General features: G+C 30.8%; 3 protein-coding genes across 3 annotated transcripts; 1 reads left to right on the plus strand and 2 right to left on the minus strand.

Moving 5' to 3' along the window:
• The first annotated feature begins 363 nt into the window (after positions 1–363).
• Positions 364–6,745, plus strand: LOC107430850 (LIMR family protein At5g01460). The gene is made up of 14 exons (XM_016041723.4): positions 364–1,199; positions 1,313–1,398; positions 2,738–2,853; positions 3,010–3,120; positions 3,509–3,607; positions 3,717–3,839; positions 4,087–4,149; positions 4,250–4,314; positions 4,846–4,955; positions 5,063–5,177; positions 5,269–5,334; positions 5,809–5,919; positions 6,020–6,086; positions 6,214–6,745. Exons 1-14 carry the CDS (start codon positions 850–852, stop codon positions 6,259–6,261), a joined length of 1,530 nt encoding a protein of 509 aa, XP_015897209.2. The 5' UTR covers positions 364–849; the 3' UTR covers positions 6,262–6,745.
• Positions 6,746–8,338: 1,593 nt separating this feature from the next.
• Positions 8,339–10,443, minus strand: LOC107430845 (GDSL esterase/lipase WDL1). Its single transcript, XM_048464183.2, has 5 exons — positions 10,147–10,443; positions 9,421–9,639; positions 9,240–9,322; positions 8,968–9,108; positions 8,339–8,826 (listed from the first exon to the last, which is right to left on the minus strand). Exons 1-5 carry the CDS (start codon positions 10,261–10,263, stop codon positions 8,580–8,582), a joined length of 807 nt encoding a protein of 268 aa, XP_048320140.2. The 5' UTR covers positions 10,264–10,443; the 3' UTR covers positions 8,339–8,579.
• Positions 10,444–12,514: 2,071 nt separating this feature from the next.
• Positions 12,515–15,809, minus strand: LOC107430847 (GDSL esterase/lipase CPRD49). Its single transcript, XM_016041720.4, has 7 exons — positions 15,650–15,809; positions 14,027–14,104; positions 13,741–13,881; positions 13,456–13,541; positions 13,184–13,324; positions 12,814–13,082; positions 12,515–12,720 (listed from the first exon to the last, which is right to left on the minus strand). The coding sequence occupies exons 1-6, from the start codon at positions 15,758–15,760 to the stop codon at positions 12,845–12,847; spliced, it is 795 nt and encodes a 264-aa protein (XP_015897206.1). The 5' UTR covers positions 15,761–15,809; the 3' UTR covers positions 12,515–12,720; positions 12,814–12,844.
• Positions 15,810–18,425: the final 2,616 nt, after the last annotated feature.

Consider the following 18,425-nt stretch of genomic DNA (forward strand, 5'->3'; position numbering starts at 1 on the left):
ATTTAAAAATTTGTAAAAATTAAAACTATTGAAAATGATTATAATTTATAAGTTCTAAAGTGTTTTTTTTTTTTTTCTCTTTTTTAGAATCTAGTTAAATTGTAAAGGGTACATCTTAAAATCCTCTCTGTTTTTTTGTACTTTCCCATAAATATGTTTTCATTTAATTATCTGAAATTTTAATTTTGTTTCAAATTAATCTCAACAATGTAAAAAAAATGAAGATAAGAAATAGGGTTAAATTAAAATATAACAAGCTAAATTACACCTCCGGAAAAAAAAAAAAAAAAAAAAAGAATAAGTGGAAAAAGTATGTAACACTTGCAAACCAAAAACCAAGACGAGAGCCAAATGATTGTGGCTTTATGTCACGCTTCGTTCGCCGCAGAGACGGAGCTTACGAGCCGTTCTTACAAAATTTTCCAACTCAAATGCTCTGTTTTTTTTTTGACAGCCTGTTCCATGTTGGTCACGGCCGTATTATTCAATTTACAACTAACTCCAACTCACTTCCATCTCAAACCCTCACAATCTCCTCGTCATTCCATCATTTGGTTGAGGACAATTTCGTAATTCTACCTCCACACGTCAAACGCACTCTACAAACTACCTCACCGGAGCCGAGCCTCAAAGCCCCCCTTCCTTTTATCACTTTCTCACCCATAAACCTTCCAAATTAACCAGATCTACAAAAACAAACCCGTTGTTAGTATTATTTTTTTTTTGAAATTTATAAGAAAAAAATTTGAAAAGGGAGAAAAGTAGGAAACCCTAGTTTTCTCGATCCTTTTGGCGATCTCTTCGATTCGGTTTCGGTTCGAATCGAGAACTTCAGGAAACACAACCGCGATGGGCGATTTCAATCTAGCACTGGTAATCGTAGCCATAGTTGTGTGTATCATCGTCTTCCTCTTCAATGTCTACCTTCTCGTCAACTATCAGCACCCTGATGACAAGAACCAGGCGTATTTTCCCAAATTCGTCGTCGTTTTGGGTCTCTCCGTCGCCGTCATTTCCATACTGATGTTACCGGCCGACGTGGCGAATCGGCAGGCTTGTCGCCACGCCATATACAATGGCGCGTGCAGTCTCACCCTGCCGATGAAGGATCTGTGGCTCGCCGTGTACATTGTCGATGCCGTGCTCGTGTTCTTTGTTATTCCCTTTGCTATGTTCTACTACGAAGGGGACCAGGACAAGTATGTATTTTTAGTTTCATTTTTTTTTTAAAGAAATATTATTATATAATAATGGATAAATCGATTTATGGGTATGTATAGCGTGGAATGATTGTGCTGGTATTTGTGCGCAGGAGTATTGCCAAACGGATTAAAAGTGCATTGTTGTGGGTAGGGACGACGGCCATTGTTTGTGCTCTTGTGCTGGGCATTTTATACGGTTAGTTCTTATGCACTTTATGGTCGCATTCGACTTTTCATTTTTTTTTTTTTTTTTGGGTTATGCATATGGTAGGAGTGTTAACTTCGAATTACTTTACGATTACATATGAGGATTAGGAGACTGGGAAATGATTGTTCATGTATGTTTCTCTAAGTTTATATGTAATGGGCATTATCATATTTACAATATTTGCAGATTTTTATTTAAAAAAAAAAAAATCATGACTTATGGCTGCCAAATGGTGGTTTGGCTCTGCTTTTTGGTTGATTGCTATTGTACTGTTTTTGCTTTACGGTTCTTTTTGTTTAAAAGCGTATTTTCTATTTTCTCATGTTTTCTTCTAACAGTTATTTTTAATTTGTTGTTAGCAAAGCATTTTTTGTTTTTTTTCTCTCTTTGTTTTTTCCTTCTCTTTGCATTAAAAAAAAAAAAAATTTGTATTTTAATCAGCTTTTTAACAATGCCTATTATTCTCATGAATGATATCAATTGAGAGTTGATCATTAAATTTGCAATCCTGAAAGAATAGGTATTTAAAGACTTAGGCCCTTTGGGATAGTTTTTGCTTTTGCTTCTTTTTCTTCTTCTCCAGAAGTGCTTCTTGAGAAACTACTCTTCCATGGCTTTGGTCAGAAGCTTTTCTGGAGACGTGAAGCACTTTCAAAAAACTGTCCAAGTATAACCAGGCGTCACAGTGGCACCTTCAGTTTTATTTATCTAGTTTCATTGGACCCAACTATAGTTTGTGTGTTTGAATGGTTGTAAACCTTTTAAGATTAGTGTACATTAATGTAGGTCAGGTCCATGTTGATGGAGGACCTATCTGGAGCGCTTTAAAATCAAATAAGATATCACCATGGTAGAATAACCTCTCATATGGAGTTATTGATTCATATTACACAAAAGGTTTTAAAACATTTTTTTCTGCTCAAGGAAATAGATTGATCACTATTTGCATGCTACTAGTGCGGAATTGTTATGAAAACAAGTTGACTGGTACAGTTTATCTTTTTGAGACCGTCTGCAATGTGGTATTTCATATGGTTTAGCAGATGCTTTTTACAAGTTTGTTTCTAATCAGTTAATTTCCTAGTGTAAACCTGAATGGTGACTAACAATCGGAATATAAATGAACATGGACTATAAATTACTAAGTTTATTGGATGTGTCTGCTCTTGTTTGTTTGGTTTATTTATAGATGCTGATTTTTAGGTCTAAAGAAAAGAGTATTCTAAGAAAAGATTATTATAAATTCAAGTGGTTTGGCCTTTGTAGAGGTGAAAACTGTTTAATCTTTTTTGTTGTTGACTACCTCTTCGATGTTTAATGATATTAGGGCTGATTGGAAAGGTGGACTTCACTGTCAGACACCTCTCTTCTACTACAACTTCCTTTCCTAGTTCATGGCAGGATTTCTCTAGTGGTCAGCAATGTCTAAGTGGCTCTCACCAGGTATTATTTTGATTGATACATTCAATTGGTTCAAGTGTCAAGAAAATTTTATTTCTATATATATATATATATATACACTTATTCATTTTTGGATATTTTAAAGTGTTTGTCTTGTTCATTTTTACCTCCTTCATTTCTCCCTTTTCATCTACACAGTGTGCTGCGTATTCTGCAAGTGCATCCGCAGAGAAAACATGGACTATGCGTACAACCTTCCCGGAATATGTTGTTGCTCTTGCTACCATTGTTGGATCTGTGCTTTTTGCTGTAAGCTCTTTCTTGGTCATTTTCATTATTTTGAACATATAGATGCCATAATTCATGATTCATTATGCATTTATGATTGAACATTCAATAACCGTAATTTTCAACTGGGAAAATTGATGTTTGAATGCATGTATTGGGTTGGAAATGTTGGTTTTAATTTATTTTATTTTTGTGGTATTTTAATAAAAATGTGATTCTCATATTTTATTGTGCTTTTTTTTAATGATAGAGTGGAGCAAGGTGTGCATCATATTTTAAATAAATGCAGACTCTTTTTTTTCATGAGATATTTATTTTTTATAATATATATGTGCATATATTTCATGTTAATTCTTCTGCCTATGTGAAGTGAAAATAATTATGGTTATCATTCTTTTATTCTATCCAGATATTTGGAGGTGTTGGTATTGCTTGTCTACCATTGGGGCTCATATTTTCATTCATCCGGCGTCCAAAGGCTGTTATTACTCGCTCTCAGTATATCAAGGTACTTAGCCATTGGCTATCACATGGATAAACTATATTTGTGTTTGTGTATGATTATAGATGTTTCCATGTTGTGATTGCTTGTTAATAATTGGTGTTGACATGCCTAGGAAGCAACTGAATTGGGTAAGAAAGCAAGAGAACTGAAAAAGGCAACTGATGCACTCCATCAAGAAGAAAGAAGTGGCTCTAAGGGAAGAAAATGGCGTAAAAATGTGAAGGCAGTGGAGAAGGTATATCTTAAGTTTTTCCAACTTTGTTGGGAAGTTTATTTAACATTTAGCCATAACGGTTTATGCATATGCTCCTTGAAACCATGTAGAACATCCATTACTTGAAATACAGTCAAGACCCGTGTGGAATTCTGTAAACCCCATGATTGAATATGACATTTTTTGGTTTATTATGCTCAATGTGGTATCTGAATACATTCCTGGTTGTGGATATTGGAAATCATTTTGTGTTTTCTTAACCATGCAGGAGTTACTTCAGTTAGAAGAAGATGTAAAGCTCCTAGAAGAGATGTATCCTCAAGGAGAGAAGGTAGTCTAAATCCACTGTCAAATATTTGACCTATTTCAGTTTACATACATAAAAGTTAGTTTTGTTGTCTCCATTCTTTAACTAACTTGCATAAATTCAGGCTGAGACTTCTTGGGCTTTGACTGTTCTTGGGTACTTGGCAAAACTTGTGTTGGGTATTTTAGGGTGAGTACTTATATTATTTGTTCAGTTGATCCAAAAGCTGACGCTTCAAGTGTGCAGATTTATTCTAAGTTTTTTTTTTATATGATTATTTTTAAGTTTTTTTTTTTTTTTTTTTTTTTTTTTAATATGATTACTAGTTCATCTGTTAGTGCTTTAATTTTATTTTAACGGTTGTTAAGTATTACATGAGAGACAGTTGTTTATGTCAATGTAAAGCACTGTGAACCATAGTTTAGGAGTGTGTATTGGCTTTATTTAGTTATTTGTATTTAGATTCTAAAAGATTGTATTATATCTCAGATGCTTTGCTACCTTGATATGTTTAAAATATGATGGGTACTTTGGCATAGTATGATAGAAGGTGACAGGGCATAATGAGAAATTTAAGCAATTGATATTGTTTGGTTGATTATCCCCCTCACATATCTGTAACTAAAGGGAATCCGAAGATTGTACTGGCATAATTATATTTACCTATGGTTCCTTTGAAAGCTTTTACAAACTTATTAATACCATGCCATGTGCTGCCAGGTTGATTGTTTCCATTGCTTGGGTTGCTCATATCATCATATATTTGTTGATCGACCCTCCTCTTTCTTCTTTCTTGAATGAGGTTTTCATCAAGCTGGATGACATTTGGGGTAATCAAAATATACTCTCCCTCTCTCTCTATATATATATATGTATATGTATTTTTTCCCATGTCCTGCTAAATAATTGTAATATTGATGTGGGTATTCTTCACCAGGTCTTTTGGGCACGGTAGCATTTGCCTTCTTCTGCTTCTACCTCCTGCTTGCAGTCATTGCAGGGGCAATGATGCTTGGCCTAAGACTAGTTTTCATTACTATTCATCCCATGAAGTAATGAACATTTTGGTTACTGCTTTGATATTGGTTTTTACATTTTTCATATCATTTGTTTGCTTATATATTTAAGTTTACTCGTTTCCAGGTGGGGGGCGACTCTTATGAACTCATTTTTGTTTAATGTGGGACTTATTCTGCTTTGCTCCATCAGGTTAACATATTTGACCTTTATTATTTTCAATTAGTCAAGGCTGGTGTACAAGTGTTTCTGTTTGCTTAAATGCTGGATAGAAAATGACATTTTGTAAGCTTATGAACTTAAGTAGGAAATTGTTATTGCATTTCTTCAGCACTGACCTGGGAAAAACAGTTTTGAAATATTGTTTAAATTTTTCTTTTGATATAGCATACCAAGATGTATTTGTAATCATAGTTGCAGTGGCATCAAATTTAAGGGGAAAAAAAAAAAAATTTCAGATCACCAGCCTTGTGGCTGTGTACCTCATCATGCTAATAAAATAAAAAATTTAAGGGAAAAATTGCATGGTGTGGGTTATAGTGGAGGTTAAAAATAGAATTGGAGGAGGCGGCTGGTGGCATTTTTTCTATTGTACTGACATATATGGGAAATTTACTTCAACTCTTTTGCTGAACATCATTACTTCTCTTATTGCCTTCGGTCCAGTGTTATCCAGTTCTGCTCCACGGCATTTGCATACTATGCTCAGGCAACTGCAGCCCAGGAAATTTTTGGTCACACATTGGAATCTCTTCGTGGAATTAAATATTTATACAAGTGAGTCCGAATAATTCCTTTTGCACTGAAATTCATACTGACCTCTCATGTTTCTTCTGCTGATTTTTGTGGACAATGTTGTTAATTGAATTCACTACAGGTACAATGTGTTTCAAATTGCATTTGTTGTTCTAGCAGGATTGACCTTAGTGTATTATTCTATATTTGTAAGTATTTAATATCCCTGTTTCTTTTCGTTTTTTTGGTTATATTTCTGTATGTTTGTCCGTGCATGCATGCATTCATTCATGTCTCAGAATCTGATGGCCTCTGGTTGAATTTTGAAAACCGTAGGGATGGAGAAGAAGAAAACCTAGCGGCAGGTTCCAACTTTCCTCTTAAGGAATGTTTGCCTGGAACAGCATGCACACACCCACCCACCTGGAGCCATTGGAAATCTTATATTTAACATATCTTTTGGGAGTGACTTTTGTCGTTGGATGTGTCTGGCCTGGTTTTGTTCTTGGTTGAAAAGTGTAGAGGAGATAGGCGGATACCATCGGAGCCGACTATGGGTTACTGCAGCGGGAAAAATGCTGGTGATGCCTCTGTTGTTTATGCTTGTGTTTTTTCTACCACCCCCTCCTTTTGTATGTATTATTCCTTTGATTTTTGTTACACCTTTGACTTGGGCATGTAACTGAGATATCCCCTGCACATTGGGTTTTCTGGCAGGTATCCTTCTTGTAATATAAACTTTTGAGATTGAGAAAAAAAAAAAAAAAAAAAAGTTGTACGACTAACCATTTGGTTTGATGTATTTGTGGGCTGCACATGGATCTCTAAAAGTAAAAAATTCTCATTAAATATATCATACTTTTTATAATCTCTCTCTCTCTCTCTCTCTCTCTCTCTTTCTATCTATATATATATATATATATACATTCTTTTTATAAAATAATTATTTGGTAATGTTAAGGTCTGATTGGAAATGTTTTTTATTTTTTATTTTCAAAATATTGTTTTTAAAATATAGAGTAAAAATTGTGTTCTATTGTATTATGAAAAATAATGAGTGTTTGGTCGATGTTGGAAAATAATTTTTAAAAACCAAAAACATATTTTTAAGGGTGATATATGCGGTTTTGGGATTGTGTGAACAAATTGTCATTCTTATTTTACTTTTCAAATGTCAGATGAATGAACTAATATATTTTTAATATTTTTAAAAACTATGAAAAATATTTCTTTATTATTTTCTATTTTTTGTTTTTTTTTTATAGATTTTTTTGTTTTTTGTTTTATGTTTACAAAAATATTCTGTTTTTTCAAAATTTAAGATAAGCCTTTGTTTTTATTTATTAATAGTGGTTTTGAGAAAAATGTTATTGTATAATTGATTATGCTCATTAGAAAGACAAGAGTTAATCAAATATAAGCAATAAAAATTCAAATCTTGCTGATTTGTCCACGAATACCAAGAATTGAATGAGAAAAAGGAGAATAATATCTGAATTTTTAATTAATCAGTAAACTGTCATTACAATCATTAAAATGAAAATCAAGTAGTAGAGGTAAAATGAAGCTTAATACCTCAGTAGTTATTAAAATTATCCAATGGCAATAAGCATGATTCATGGCAGCATTTCCCATCAAATTAGGTTAAAAGATGATTAAAATTCCACATTTTTCAAAAAGTCCATAAAAATATCAGTAGCTACCTCGATCAAAGGAAGAAAGGGAGGAAGAAATTTCTTTCTTTACGGCCCTTTCCAAACGTATGTAATTTCTTTCGGTTGGGTTAGTTTTTTGGCAGGAAAGGCAGTCGTGTAGTTGCTAGAGGTCCTTCGCGTCACTTTGGTGTCTATTTTTCAGGCAGAGGTGCCCATTGTTCCCTGCTCTAATTCCTCCAATTTCACTTTGCTTTATTTATTTCTTATCGCATGTGCATCAAAATTCCATATTTTTTTTTAAAAAGCATATAAAAAGATCAGCAGTTATCCACATTTAAATTGTATAATGCGTTCCATATAATTTAATGTTAAACACAATACATTCATAATTTTATTGAAAAATGAACTGTAAAAACGAGTTACAATGTAACTTAGTTGCTTTTAGAGTTATGCAAGAGCAAGATCAATTTTTTTTTTTTTTTTATAATCATTTAGAATAATTATGACTTTCCAATCATAATGTTAGAGCAATTATATATATGGTTCTCGACAAAATGACACCATGGTGGTGTTGGTTCTCGAAACAGTGGTAATCCTCTCAGCTTTAATAGAATATTTGTTTAATCCTTATTTTGGTGGGAATTATTAAATTTCACATAAAAAAGTTAATATGAGTTCAATTGGCACCTTTTTTTTTTTTTTTTAAATGTGTACATTTTTGTTTTAATTGTCAAGCACTTGACAATTTGTAAACATATCTAACCAACCTAAAAGATATGTCTATAAAAGTATTTCAAAGCATCCCCTAAAGGAAAAGTGCACTGATAATTTCTTCTTTCAACAGAACTTTAACACTGGATAATACATTTGAACTTTGACTCTACCCAATTTGACTCTACCCAATACAGGTGAAACTAACAAACATACAAGCAACATAATTGAATACAATTTTTTTTTTTTTTTTTTTATATACTCAGATTTTGAACAAAATGGTTCTGCAAAAAAGTAAAATAAGACATAGCATTAAGATTCTCAATTGGTGTTGCTTTAGCTGGACTGTTCATTCTCAATGTCATCAGATAATTCCCACTGCAAAATCTGTGATGTGGGTCGTTTTGATGTATTAACAGTTGTTTTTCCATCAGCACTAACTGCATCAAATGGTGAATCTTGCCCAAATTCAATTGGCATTTTGCTGTGGTATAAGCTTGGTTCCCAATCTGCCTCTCTCAGAACCTTAAGTATCTCCTTCGCTACTATTTGGTTCCCTTCGGATGTAAAATGTATTCCATCTCTGAACAACAATGACGAAAAAAAAGCATCAGAAAACAAAAGATTCATTTTCAAGCTAAAATATGTTTTGCATGCATTAAAATTTTATCACCATTTATAGAAAATAAAAAATACCATGTTTGGAAAGTTCATTATAACTTACGTAAAGCAAGTATTTAACCAATTTTCTCTTTCCTGAACTTCATGCCATAGATCAATAGCCTTAATACCCAACTCTCTGCTCACTTTTAAGCAAGCTTCTGAATATATCCGGCATGACTCATTGTTTCGACCCGATTTCCGACTAATTTTGTTCCAAAAAAAAAATTTATTAGAGAAAGAAAGAAAAAGGGTATAATAATTATACATAATATATATATATATATATATATATAAAGAACTAGAAGAAGAGACAAATATGTAATTTATACTCACCCATTGGCTTCATTTTTACGAATTTGTTCGTCATTACATGGAGGGACACCAAGGAATATAATGCGAATATTTTCTGAAAGGCCCTGTAAAAACCACCAAAAAAAAAAAAAAAACATATATTAAAAAAAAATGGGTTTTGGAAAATCTGATTTTTATTAGAAATTAAAAGATTAATTTTTACCTTGAGATGGGTACCAATCTTCTTCATGTTTTCAATATAGTCAGGAAGAGGAACATGAGGGCCTAATCCAGAAGGGTGAGGGTCCACTGAATCATTACCTCCAAAATAGACAATGACCAATGAAGGTTGAACAGCACCATCCTTTGGAAACACTTGATCTAAAATCTGTACACCACGCCTTGAGTTCCAACCACCGTATCCTCGCAACACTATATCTGCCTGTACCCAATCATGTCCAAAAAATTGCATGGTCGGAAACTATAAAGTCTTCTAAGACACAAAACCTATTATATCACTTGGGTTTCATGTATGTGGATTCCACATATATTTGTGTCTAGGATTATGTAGTCTTGAGTTAATAGGATTTTTTTATACGTAAATATACATAGAAATCAAGAATATAAAATTCCTTTTATTAGATTTTAAAAAAAGGTAAAAAAATTCAAAATAAATCGAATGCACAAAAATATTGAATTCATAACTCACAAACAAAAGCTCAATTTCTTGTAAAAAAATATATATATAACATAAAAGACTCCCAATTAATCAAAAGCTAACAATAATTTTCTATCGGGTTTTGATACCAAATTATATATAATTTACGGGCATATGATCTGTATGTTACAGGTCCAACATAAATAATTGTGGGACGGCTTGCAGTAGAATAAAATCTTTGAAATGAATGATCAAAATTCCATGGAAAAGAGCATAAGAAGAAGTTAAAACCTGACGATAGTACAAGTCAGCGAGAATGGCACCAAAACCTCCATTCGAAGCTTGAAAACTCAACTCCACGATTGAAGAACCAAACAGCACAAACTGAGGTCTAGATGGTCCAGCCATTCTTTCTCTCTCTGAAACAGGCACTAGTTTTCTAATTTCACTTGGATTTGGATTCAAACGTCGTCGCCAGGGACTTTAGAATCACTCTATAACTTTCTTTCTTTATCTGACTTTGTAATGAAAATGGAAGAATGAGAGAAGTTCTTATATACACCAGCTTGAGCCGCCATGTACGACTGACTAGTTTTTCAAGTTTCTATATTTATTTTATTTTCCTTCAAGTGGCTTGTAAAATTGATCTCTGATATTATTAATGGCTTAACAAATGTGTTGTTTTTCTGTTCCCATCCAATGCGCCACCAATATACAATTTAATTTGCACCTACTTGTACATACAGTGGATCCTCTATCCACTTGCTTACCCTTTTCAATCATATATTTGGTTCATTATTAATATTTTTGACTTTTCAAATACCAAAAAAAAAAAAAAATTAGCCTTGTCTTGTATACATAATTATAATTTTTTTTTTCTATTATTATTATGAAATAACATTGTCATTCCAAATGTCAACGCTATATAACAAAGAAATCGATCCATACCTCCAAAAAAAACAAAAAGAAGGTTTGCGAGACTTTATTCGATATAGATCTGAACCTTTTATATACTTCCGATTTATTTATTTATTTTTGTTTATTTTATAACTTGGATATATTGGATCAAGGTTTAAAATATCCAAAATTTTCATTAAATTTCTATTATTTTTAGAAGGTTGAAATAAAATTTAGGTCTCAAATGTAAATAAATAGAATTTCTATAATATTTATCAAAATTTTTGAAATTTTGTGAAAATTTTCATGGAAATTTCGGTCAAAATATCTACAACAAATTCTTAATAATTTGGTCAAAAAATCTATAATATCTATCGAAATTTTGAAAAAATTCCATATAAATTTTTGAAAATTTTTGTAGAAATTTTAGAAATATCTATAATTTTTTTCATTTCTTATAAAAAATTCAAAAATATAGCTGATGTTTAGTAAATTAATTTATCAAATTAACTTTAGTGACGTGTATATATATATATATATATATATTGACATTTTAATTGTTTTTTAAGTATTTAATAATATAAATAAAACGAAGTGAATTGAATTCAATAATTTTAGTAAGTTCTATTCATTGATTAAATATATATATATATATATATATATTTGCTATACATTTTGTATAAAATGAATTCATTCTAATGAATTCCACAATTACAAATTAATAATTGATTATATAATAATAAAAAATAATAACATGGAAATATAATATTATATAAAATTGATATTAATAGCATTTAAATTAATAACATTAAACAAATAAAAAAAATGATAGAATATATTATACTAAATACAACTGTATTTAATACAAAATCCTTATGGTTGACATATTAATAATTATATAAAAATTATTAAAGAGATACATATTTTAATAATTACTTTTCACATTTTACTTCTAAAAATAAAAACGAAAAATATACTAATAATTTCAGTTATATAAGAGTTTTATAAGTATTGAGATGATATTTATAAACTCACTATTATGTAATTTTAATGATTATTTTATCTTAATCAATAAATAATTTATTATTTTATCTTAATTAATAAATAATTTATCAAATATATATATATATATATATATATATATATTTTTGCATATTTTTATCAATAATAGTTTATATATGATCGTTATCGCTTATTATAAATTAAATTGATTAAGAAAAATATAATATCTATTCAATATTTTTATATTTTTTATAATTAATTTAATAATCAATTGTTTAAATAAGCTAATGTTAAAATTTTATAAAAAAATTTCATTTTTTAAAATAAATTTCTATCATTTTTTATAAATTTTTATCGATATTCGATATTTTTCGATATTTTCATGGAAATATCGAGGGTTGAAAATGTTGATAGTTTAGATATTTTCACCGATACTGAAATTTTGAACCTTACATTGAACATATTGAGGATAATTTAGATTTACAGAAAATTTAAAAAATAGATTTATCTATTTACAGTATTCTCACAAAATGGTGCTGACCATTGCAATTAATTTCCTTTGAAGAAACAGCAAGTTGTTATTATCAAGTAGCTGGAAGTCAAGGAATATACGTTTTCATGGCATTCAAAATTGGCTCCTATTAGTCAGCACTATTTTATTATTTGTTAATCATCCACATTATAACTGTCATGAGAGTAAAAGAAACGTCCAATTATGATTTGGTAAATGAAGTAGCAGAAAGTTTTATTGATGAACGGCATTATAATTTTATTGGTCTTATTTTGGATTTCTACTAAAAAGAGACAAAACATGGATCCGTACAAAACATAGTATATAGGCTGTACCAGCACAATAAATTTATTTTCAACACGATTTACCTGTTTGTTTATAAAGAAATTAAACTGCATGTCTCATCATCCACGAATATAATCCCCTGTGACCAAATCTTGCTCTTTTATTTTGGCCTATATTTATAAATGGAACCGACGTTCATGATCAGAAGCAAGAATTCTATATTATAATCAGACTGGAAAGCAAAAGGGTTTTGGAAATTATACTTGGCATGCTTGCAAAGTAGTCTCTAATTGTTCATGTATTCTCAATCCCATTGCAAATATCCCAGTGTAAGTTTCTATCAAAGCATTGGTTGGATATATTCAAAGTTGTTTTTCCATCAGGACTGACAGGATCGAAAGGTGAATCCTCTCCGAATTCAGGTGGCAAAGACTTGTAGTATAAGCTCGGTTCCCACTCTGCCTCTTTGATGACTTTCAGTATCTCCCTTGCAATTATCTTGCTCCCTTCTGCTGAAAAATGTATTCCGTCTCTGAACAATAAGATTAAAGATCAGAAACTAGTAAAAAGTACGACAATTTTTTCTTTTGATTGATACTACAAAATCCCATGTGGAAGCCCATAAGTACTTACATAAAGCAAGTAGTTTTCCAATCTTTTTTTTGCTGAATTGCGGTCCACATATCAACTGCTTTGATACCCATTTCTTGGCAAAGTTCCAAGAGAGCATTGGAATATACTCTGCAGGACTCATTGGTTCGACTTAGCCGGAAACTAGTTTTGTTTACCCCACCCCCAAAAAAATAAAATAAAATACAATCAATAGAGAAGGAAAGAAAGAAATGGGTATATAACAATTTTTAACTTCAGGTGAAGGAAAAAGAGACACAAACATAAATAATCACCCAAAGCCTCCTAAGCTTTGACATATCTGTTCCTCATTGATAGGAGGAGCAGTGAGGAAGATAATGCGGATCTTTTCTGAAAGGCTCTAGAATTAAACAAAAAGGTGTTAAAAATTCTTAGCTATCAAGCAGAGGAAAGAAAATATGTGTTGCAAGTATGATTTGTAAGTGATTCAAGCAAAATTCACTAAATATGTATATACATTGAAAGTTCAAGGTCTTCTATGACCAGGCATTTGATACCTGTTTAGTTAGCGATACTAGGAAATGAAAAGATCAGATTACCTTGAGATGGATAGCAATTTTCCTCATATTTTCAACATACTCCGGAAGTGGCACATGAGGGCCTAGTCCAGATGGGTCAGGGAGCATGGAATCATTACCACCAAAATAGACTATTACCAAAGAAGGCTGAACAGCAGCATCCTAAGTTAAAAATAACAACAAAACATTGATAGCAAATTAAAACTAGTAGGAAGAAATATCTCTCCTACCTCATTTTCCAGATACAAAACAGTATGCCTTAGAATTATTATCAAAAAATTCAAGTATGATTCAATAAAACAAATACCTTTGGAAAAACTTGCTCTAATACTTGTAGAGCACGCCTTGAGTTCCAACCAGCATATCCTCGCAAAGCTATATCTGCCTGTGATGAAGAATTGAAATCAGTAATGCCCAGTATGATCAAATTGATTGTCTTAAAGATACACACATATCAAAAAAGGGAAGTTCAAGATTGTTTCAAATTCCTTTAGCCCCTTTCTTGAACTTGGTCATCTCAATAAATAAAAGAACTAGCCGTATCTATGCACTGGCTTCAGCAGAAATTTTGCACAGAGAACTAATTTTGCTATTCCAATTTAGGCTGACAGAACTGAAATGCAAAAGTGACTAGTTTTTATGTGACCATAGAACCCAAAAGATATGAGAGATTCAAAAGTAAGGAGCAGGATAGGCAGTAGACCAGTAAATAGATTGACAAAAAAGAGAGGGAAGTTTGAAAACAATTTTTTAAGGGAAAAAAAATAAATAAACAAAAAAGTTCAAATTTGATGTAGAAAACTTAATGGAAAAAGAAAATAATAGAATTGGAGTGGAAGAGGAAAGAACAAGTTAATCAAGAATTGGAAAAATAAAAAACACAGCCTTTTGAAAATGTAAAATATGATTGTTATCTGTCTAAGGAATTAGATCTTCCCAAACCATAATCAATAAGTTTTAAAATAATAATAATAAAAAAAATTGAAAGAAAAAGTAATACGCAAAACTTATGATTTGAATAACAAGATGGTAATAAAAGTGTAATTTGGATCTCATAAAAGGGCAAATCCATAATTATGTAACTTAAAAGTTCAAGCTTAAGTGTCAATCTTAAATTAATCAAAAGTAGAAAACAAATCGATTGGAGAATTTACCACGACCACCTATTTGGGCTCTAAAAGACCTCAGAAAGTGCGCAATGATTCCCACTACAAATGGAATCTTGCTTTCTTTTGGCTTATTGGTTAAAAGCATCAAAATTGGTTCATTTTCATTTTTTTTGTTTTCTATTGGAATTTGAGTTAATACTACTTGCACTATTAACCTTCCTCTTCTGTCTTCTATACAAAAAATGTAAAAGGGAAAAAAAAAATAATAATAAATAAAAAATCTCTCAGATCACACTCTCAATTGTACAATACTTAATAGTGTGAATCATCTATTCATACATATATATATATATATATATAACTCTTGGTTCATGGATTAACCAAATAAAGAAAAAGAAATAAACATTAATCGGATATTAAAAATTTTTCAGAAATGTGGACCCCTACAAACACAAGACACATGGGGATTTCATCAAACATCTTCGAGAATTAAAAAAAAAACAAAAAACAACCTTTATTTTGGGCCAATCGGATAAATTCAACGGCCAGGAAAAAAATTAAAAAAATACAATAGCAAATGGGACTTTTTTACTTTAGCATTAAAGAAAATTAATTATTTATTCCAATAAAAACTTTGTACGGAAACGAAATAGTAAATTGATTATCAAAACTATTTGAAGGAAAAAAAAAAAAAAAAAAAAAAAAAAAAAGAGACGATGAAAGCGATGAACAACGAACAAACAAACAAACAGAACCTGAAAAATACAACTCCAAATATATATATATATATATAAAATCCAAATTCAATGAAGAAGAAGAACCTGGCGAGCGTACAAGTCGGCGAGAATGGCACCCCAACCTCCGGTGCCAAAACTGTATTCGACAATTGACGAACCAAACAGCACGAATTGAGGTCTCACTGGACCTACCATTCTCACTCTCTCTCTTCCGGAGTTGGAAACTGATTCAGGAATACGCTGTAGGCATTGATAATGAAATTCTTTATACGCTTACCCAAATGCTAAACGACATAGTTTTCTGTCTGACCAGCTGGCACCTTTGGGCTTAAATTTGTTCTCCATGCATTTTTATAGGCCCTATTGGACCTGCTAGCTATGGGGCCTCTATGTCAGATTGTGACCCAATTTCCTTTATTTTATTTTATTTAACTAAACCTGTAAATTCACCACCATTATATGTTGGATTTTACTATTCGATTTTTTTTAAAAAAAAATAAATTAATTTCCTAAGTCCATGTTCTATTATTGGAAAAACTCAGTTACTTGGATTTGGAATTCTTATTAAGGATCTATAATAGTACTATATGAAATAGTTAACTTTCAGACAAAAATATTGTTTACATAACAAATTAAATTATGATGAAGTGGATTAGCTCCAATAATAGCTCCAATAATAGAGTATTTCTATTTATGTCCATGAAAATACGAATTCGAATCATACGGATTTGTATTTAGGTAATTTATTTTTAAAAAAATGACAGATTAAATTATGGCTATAAATCTAGTTTGTTGTGGTGGTTACAAATGATAACTATATTCTGGATATGGGACCTTTCCATGTTTTGAACAAATTTGAACTATTTTTACATGCCTAAAATAAAGACATAATCATCATTAATAATTTGAATTAATGTAAGGAAATAAATGATATAGTTGGTAGTTTGTTCTATAATTGATGACTTATTTATCTAATGCTATGGATTAGACCAAATATATATATATATATATATATATATATTCTGAGGATTAAAATAAGTACAAAATATAAAATGATATTTCTATTGTGGATAAATTTCAAATCTTCTTAAACTATAAGAGTCACTAAAGGCCTATTTTTACCACAATCGTGATATTATAGAAGCAAGTGTGTGATTAGGAAACCATGGGTTGTATTTAGAGAGTACATAATGGTCTACCAATACATGTATTAATATGCAAATTGTGAAAGAGGAGTTCTTTTTGCAATTAAAAACAACTCTGTACAATTTCATAAAAATTTAAATAGCTAAAATATCCATGAGTAATATCCAACCTAGATATTAAAAAATAATAATAATTAAAAAAAAAAATTCAACCATCTGGATTCACATGGGTTAAAGACACTTGATATCGTGCGCAGGATTGAAAGCAGGTCTTTATGGTGAGGGAGACAAGGTGCTGGCTAATCAACCACTCGGTGTCCATGGAATAGGGAAGGGACAATGAGTTGTGCTGTGAGATGATGGAACAAAGGAATTGCTGGGTGAGTTGTGGTTCGGTAGAGAAGGTCCACCGTGGATTGTCAGCGGTACCATCTGTTGGAATTCCATGAAGCGAAAAAGAGAAGAAGTGGAAGTAGAGAGAGAGGGGAGAACTTTTTTGTTTGTAGAATTAAGGAAGAGAGTTTAACGAGGTTGATCACCCACATTGGATCATTGGTGGTGATTGTCTTCTCTGTTTTTTTTGGGTCATAAAATGGAACCCAAAAAAAAAAAAATTGTCTTGCTTTATGTTTCTCTACCCATTTTGCTCTCAAGCGCTCTGTTATTACCTAAACGGTGGTTTTTTCTCTTTCTGTCCCTCTCTCTCTTTTATGTGATACTGACAAAAAAAAAATTAATAATAATAATCCAAAAAAATAAAAAATAAAAAACTTATAATAAGGGCATTATGAAAATTTAAAAATAATAAAACTGCATAAAAAATTTTCTACATTGCATCTAGCATTTTTCATTATGAAATACTAGCATGAGGCAATTTTTTGGGCTAATTAATCACGGCTTTAGGTGGGTGTGACGCACAGCCTTTTTTTTTTTAATTAAGCAAAAAATTAAATAAAAAAATTTAAAAAACAACTTATGCAGCAACTTTCCTTCAACATTAGGTCAACACAGTGGCCACTCGGGCTTGGGGTAAGGTATGAAAGCCAATAAAACGTGCATCCCAGAAGTAGGCAGAAGTAGGAGGTCAATAGTTTTTCTATTTATATAATCTTTAACTATATAGATATATAGGCCATCTATAATTCTGAGGCCACTATTTTATTATGGTGTGAATTTTTCAAAATACATAGTTTTTTAAAAAATTATTATTAATACTATATATAAAAAAATAAATTTTTTAAAATTATTATCAATATTATAAACAAAAATAATAATTTTTTAAAAAATTATTATTTTTAAAAAAATTTACATTATAATAAAATATAATATCTACGCTATAAAATTTTATTATATATATACAGCCTTCATTAAATCGGCATTGTCTCAAATTTTGGATTTTCCTATATATTCTTGAAAGGAGATTGACTTAGAGAGCTGTATTCCCAAGAATATTAGCTGATTAAGGCCGGATGTATTCAAGCCAATATCTTTTTGCCAAATTTCTAAGAAGATTTCTAATCATTACATAATAATCATCATTAACTTTGAGACCTTTCTTTCAAATGAACTAGAATCCATTATTTTTATTCATATAGTAAAGCCTTTTTTAGGTTCTTGTTCTACAAAATTGTTTGCAATTTATAAATTTCAATTTCGAAATAAGAATTTTTATTTTATTTTTTATTCTAATTTTTTTCATTTTAATTTTTAAATAT

Source organism: Ziziphus jujuba, chromosome 6, assembly GCF_031755915.1.
Source record: "Ziziphus jujuba cultivar Dongzao chromosome 6, ASM3175591v1".
NCBI lineage: Eukaryota > Viridiplantae > Streptophyta > Magnoliopsida > Rosales > Rhamnaceae > Ziziphus > Ziziphus jujuba.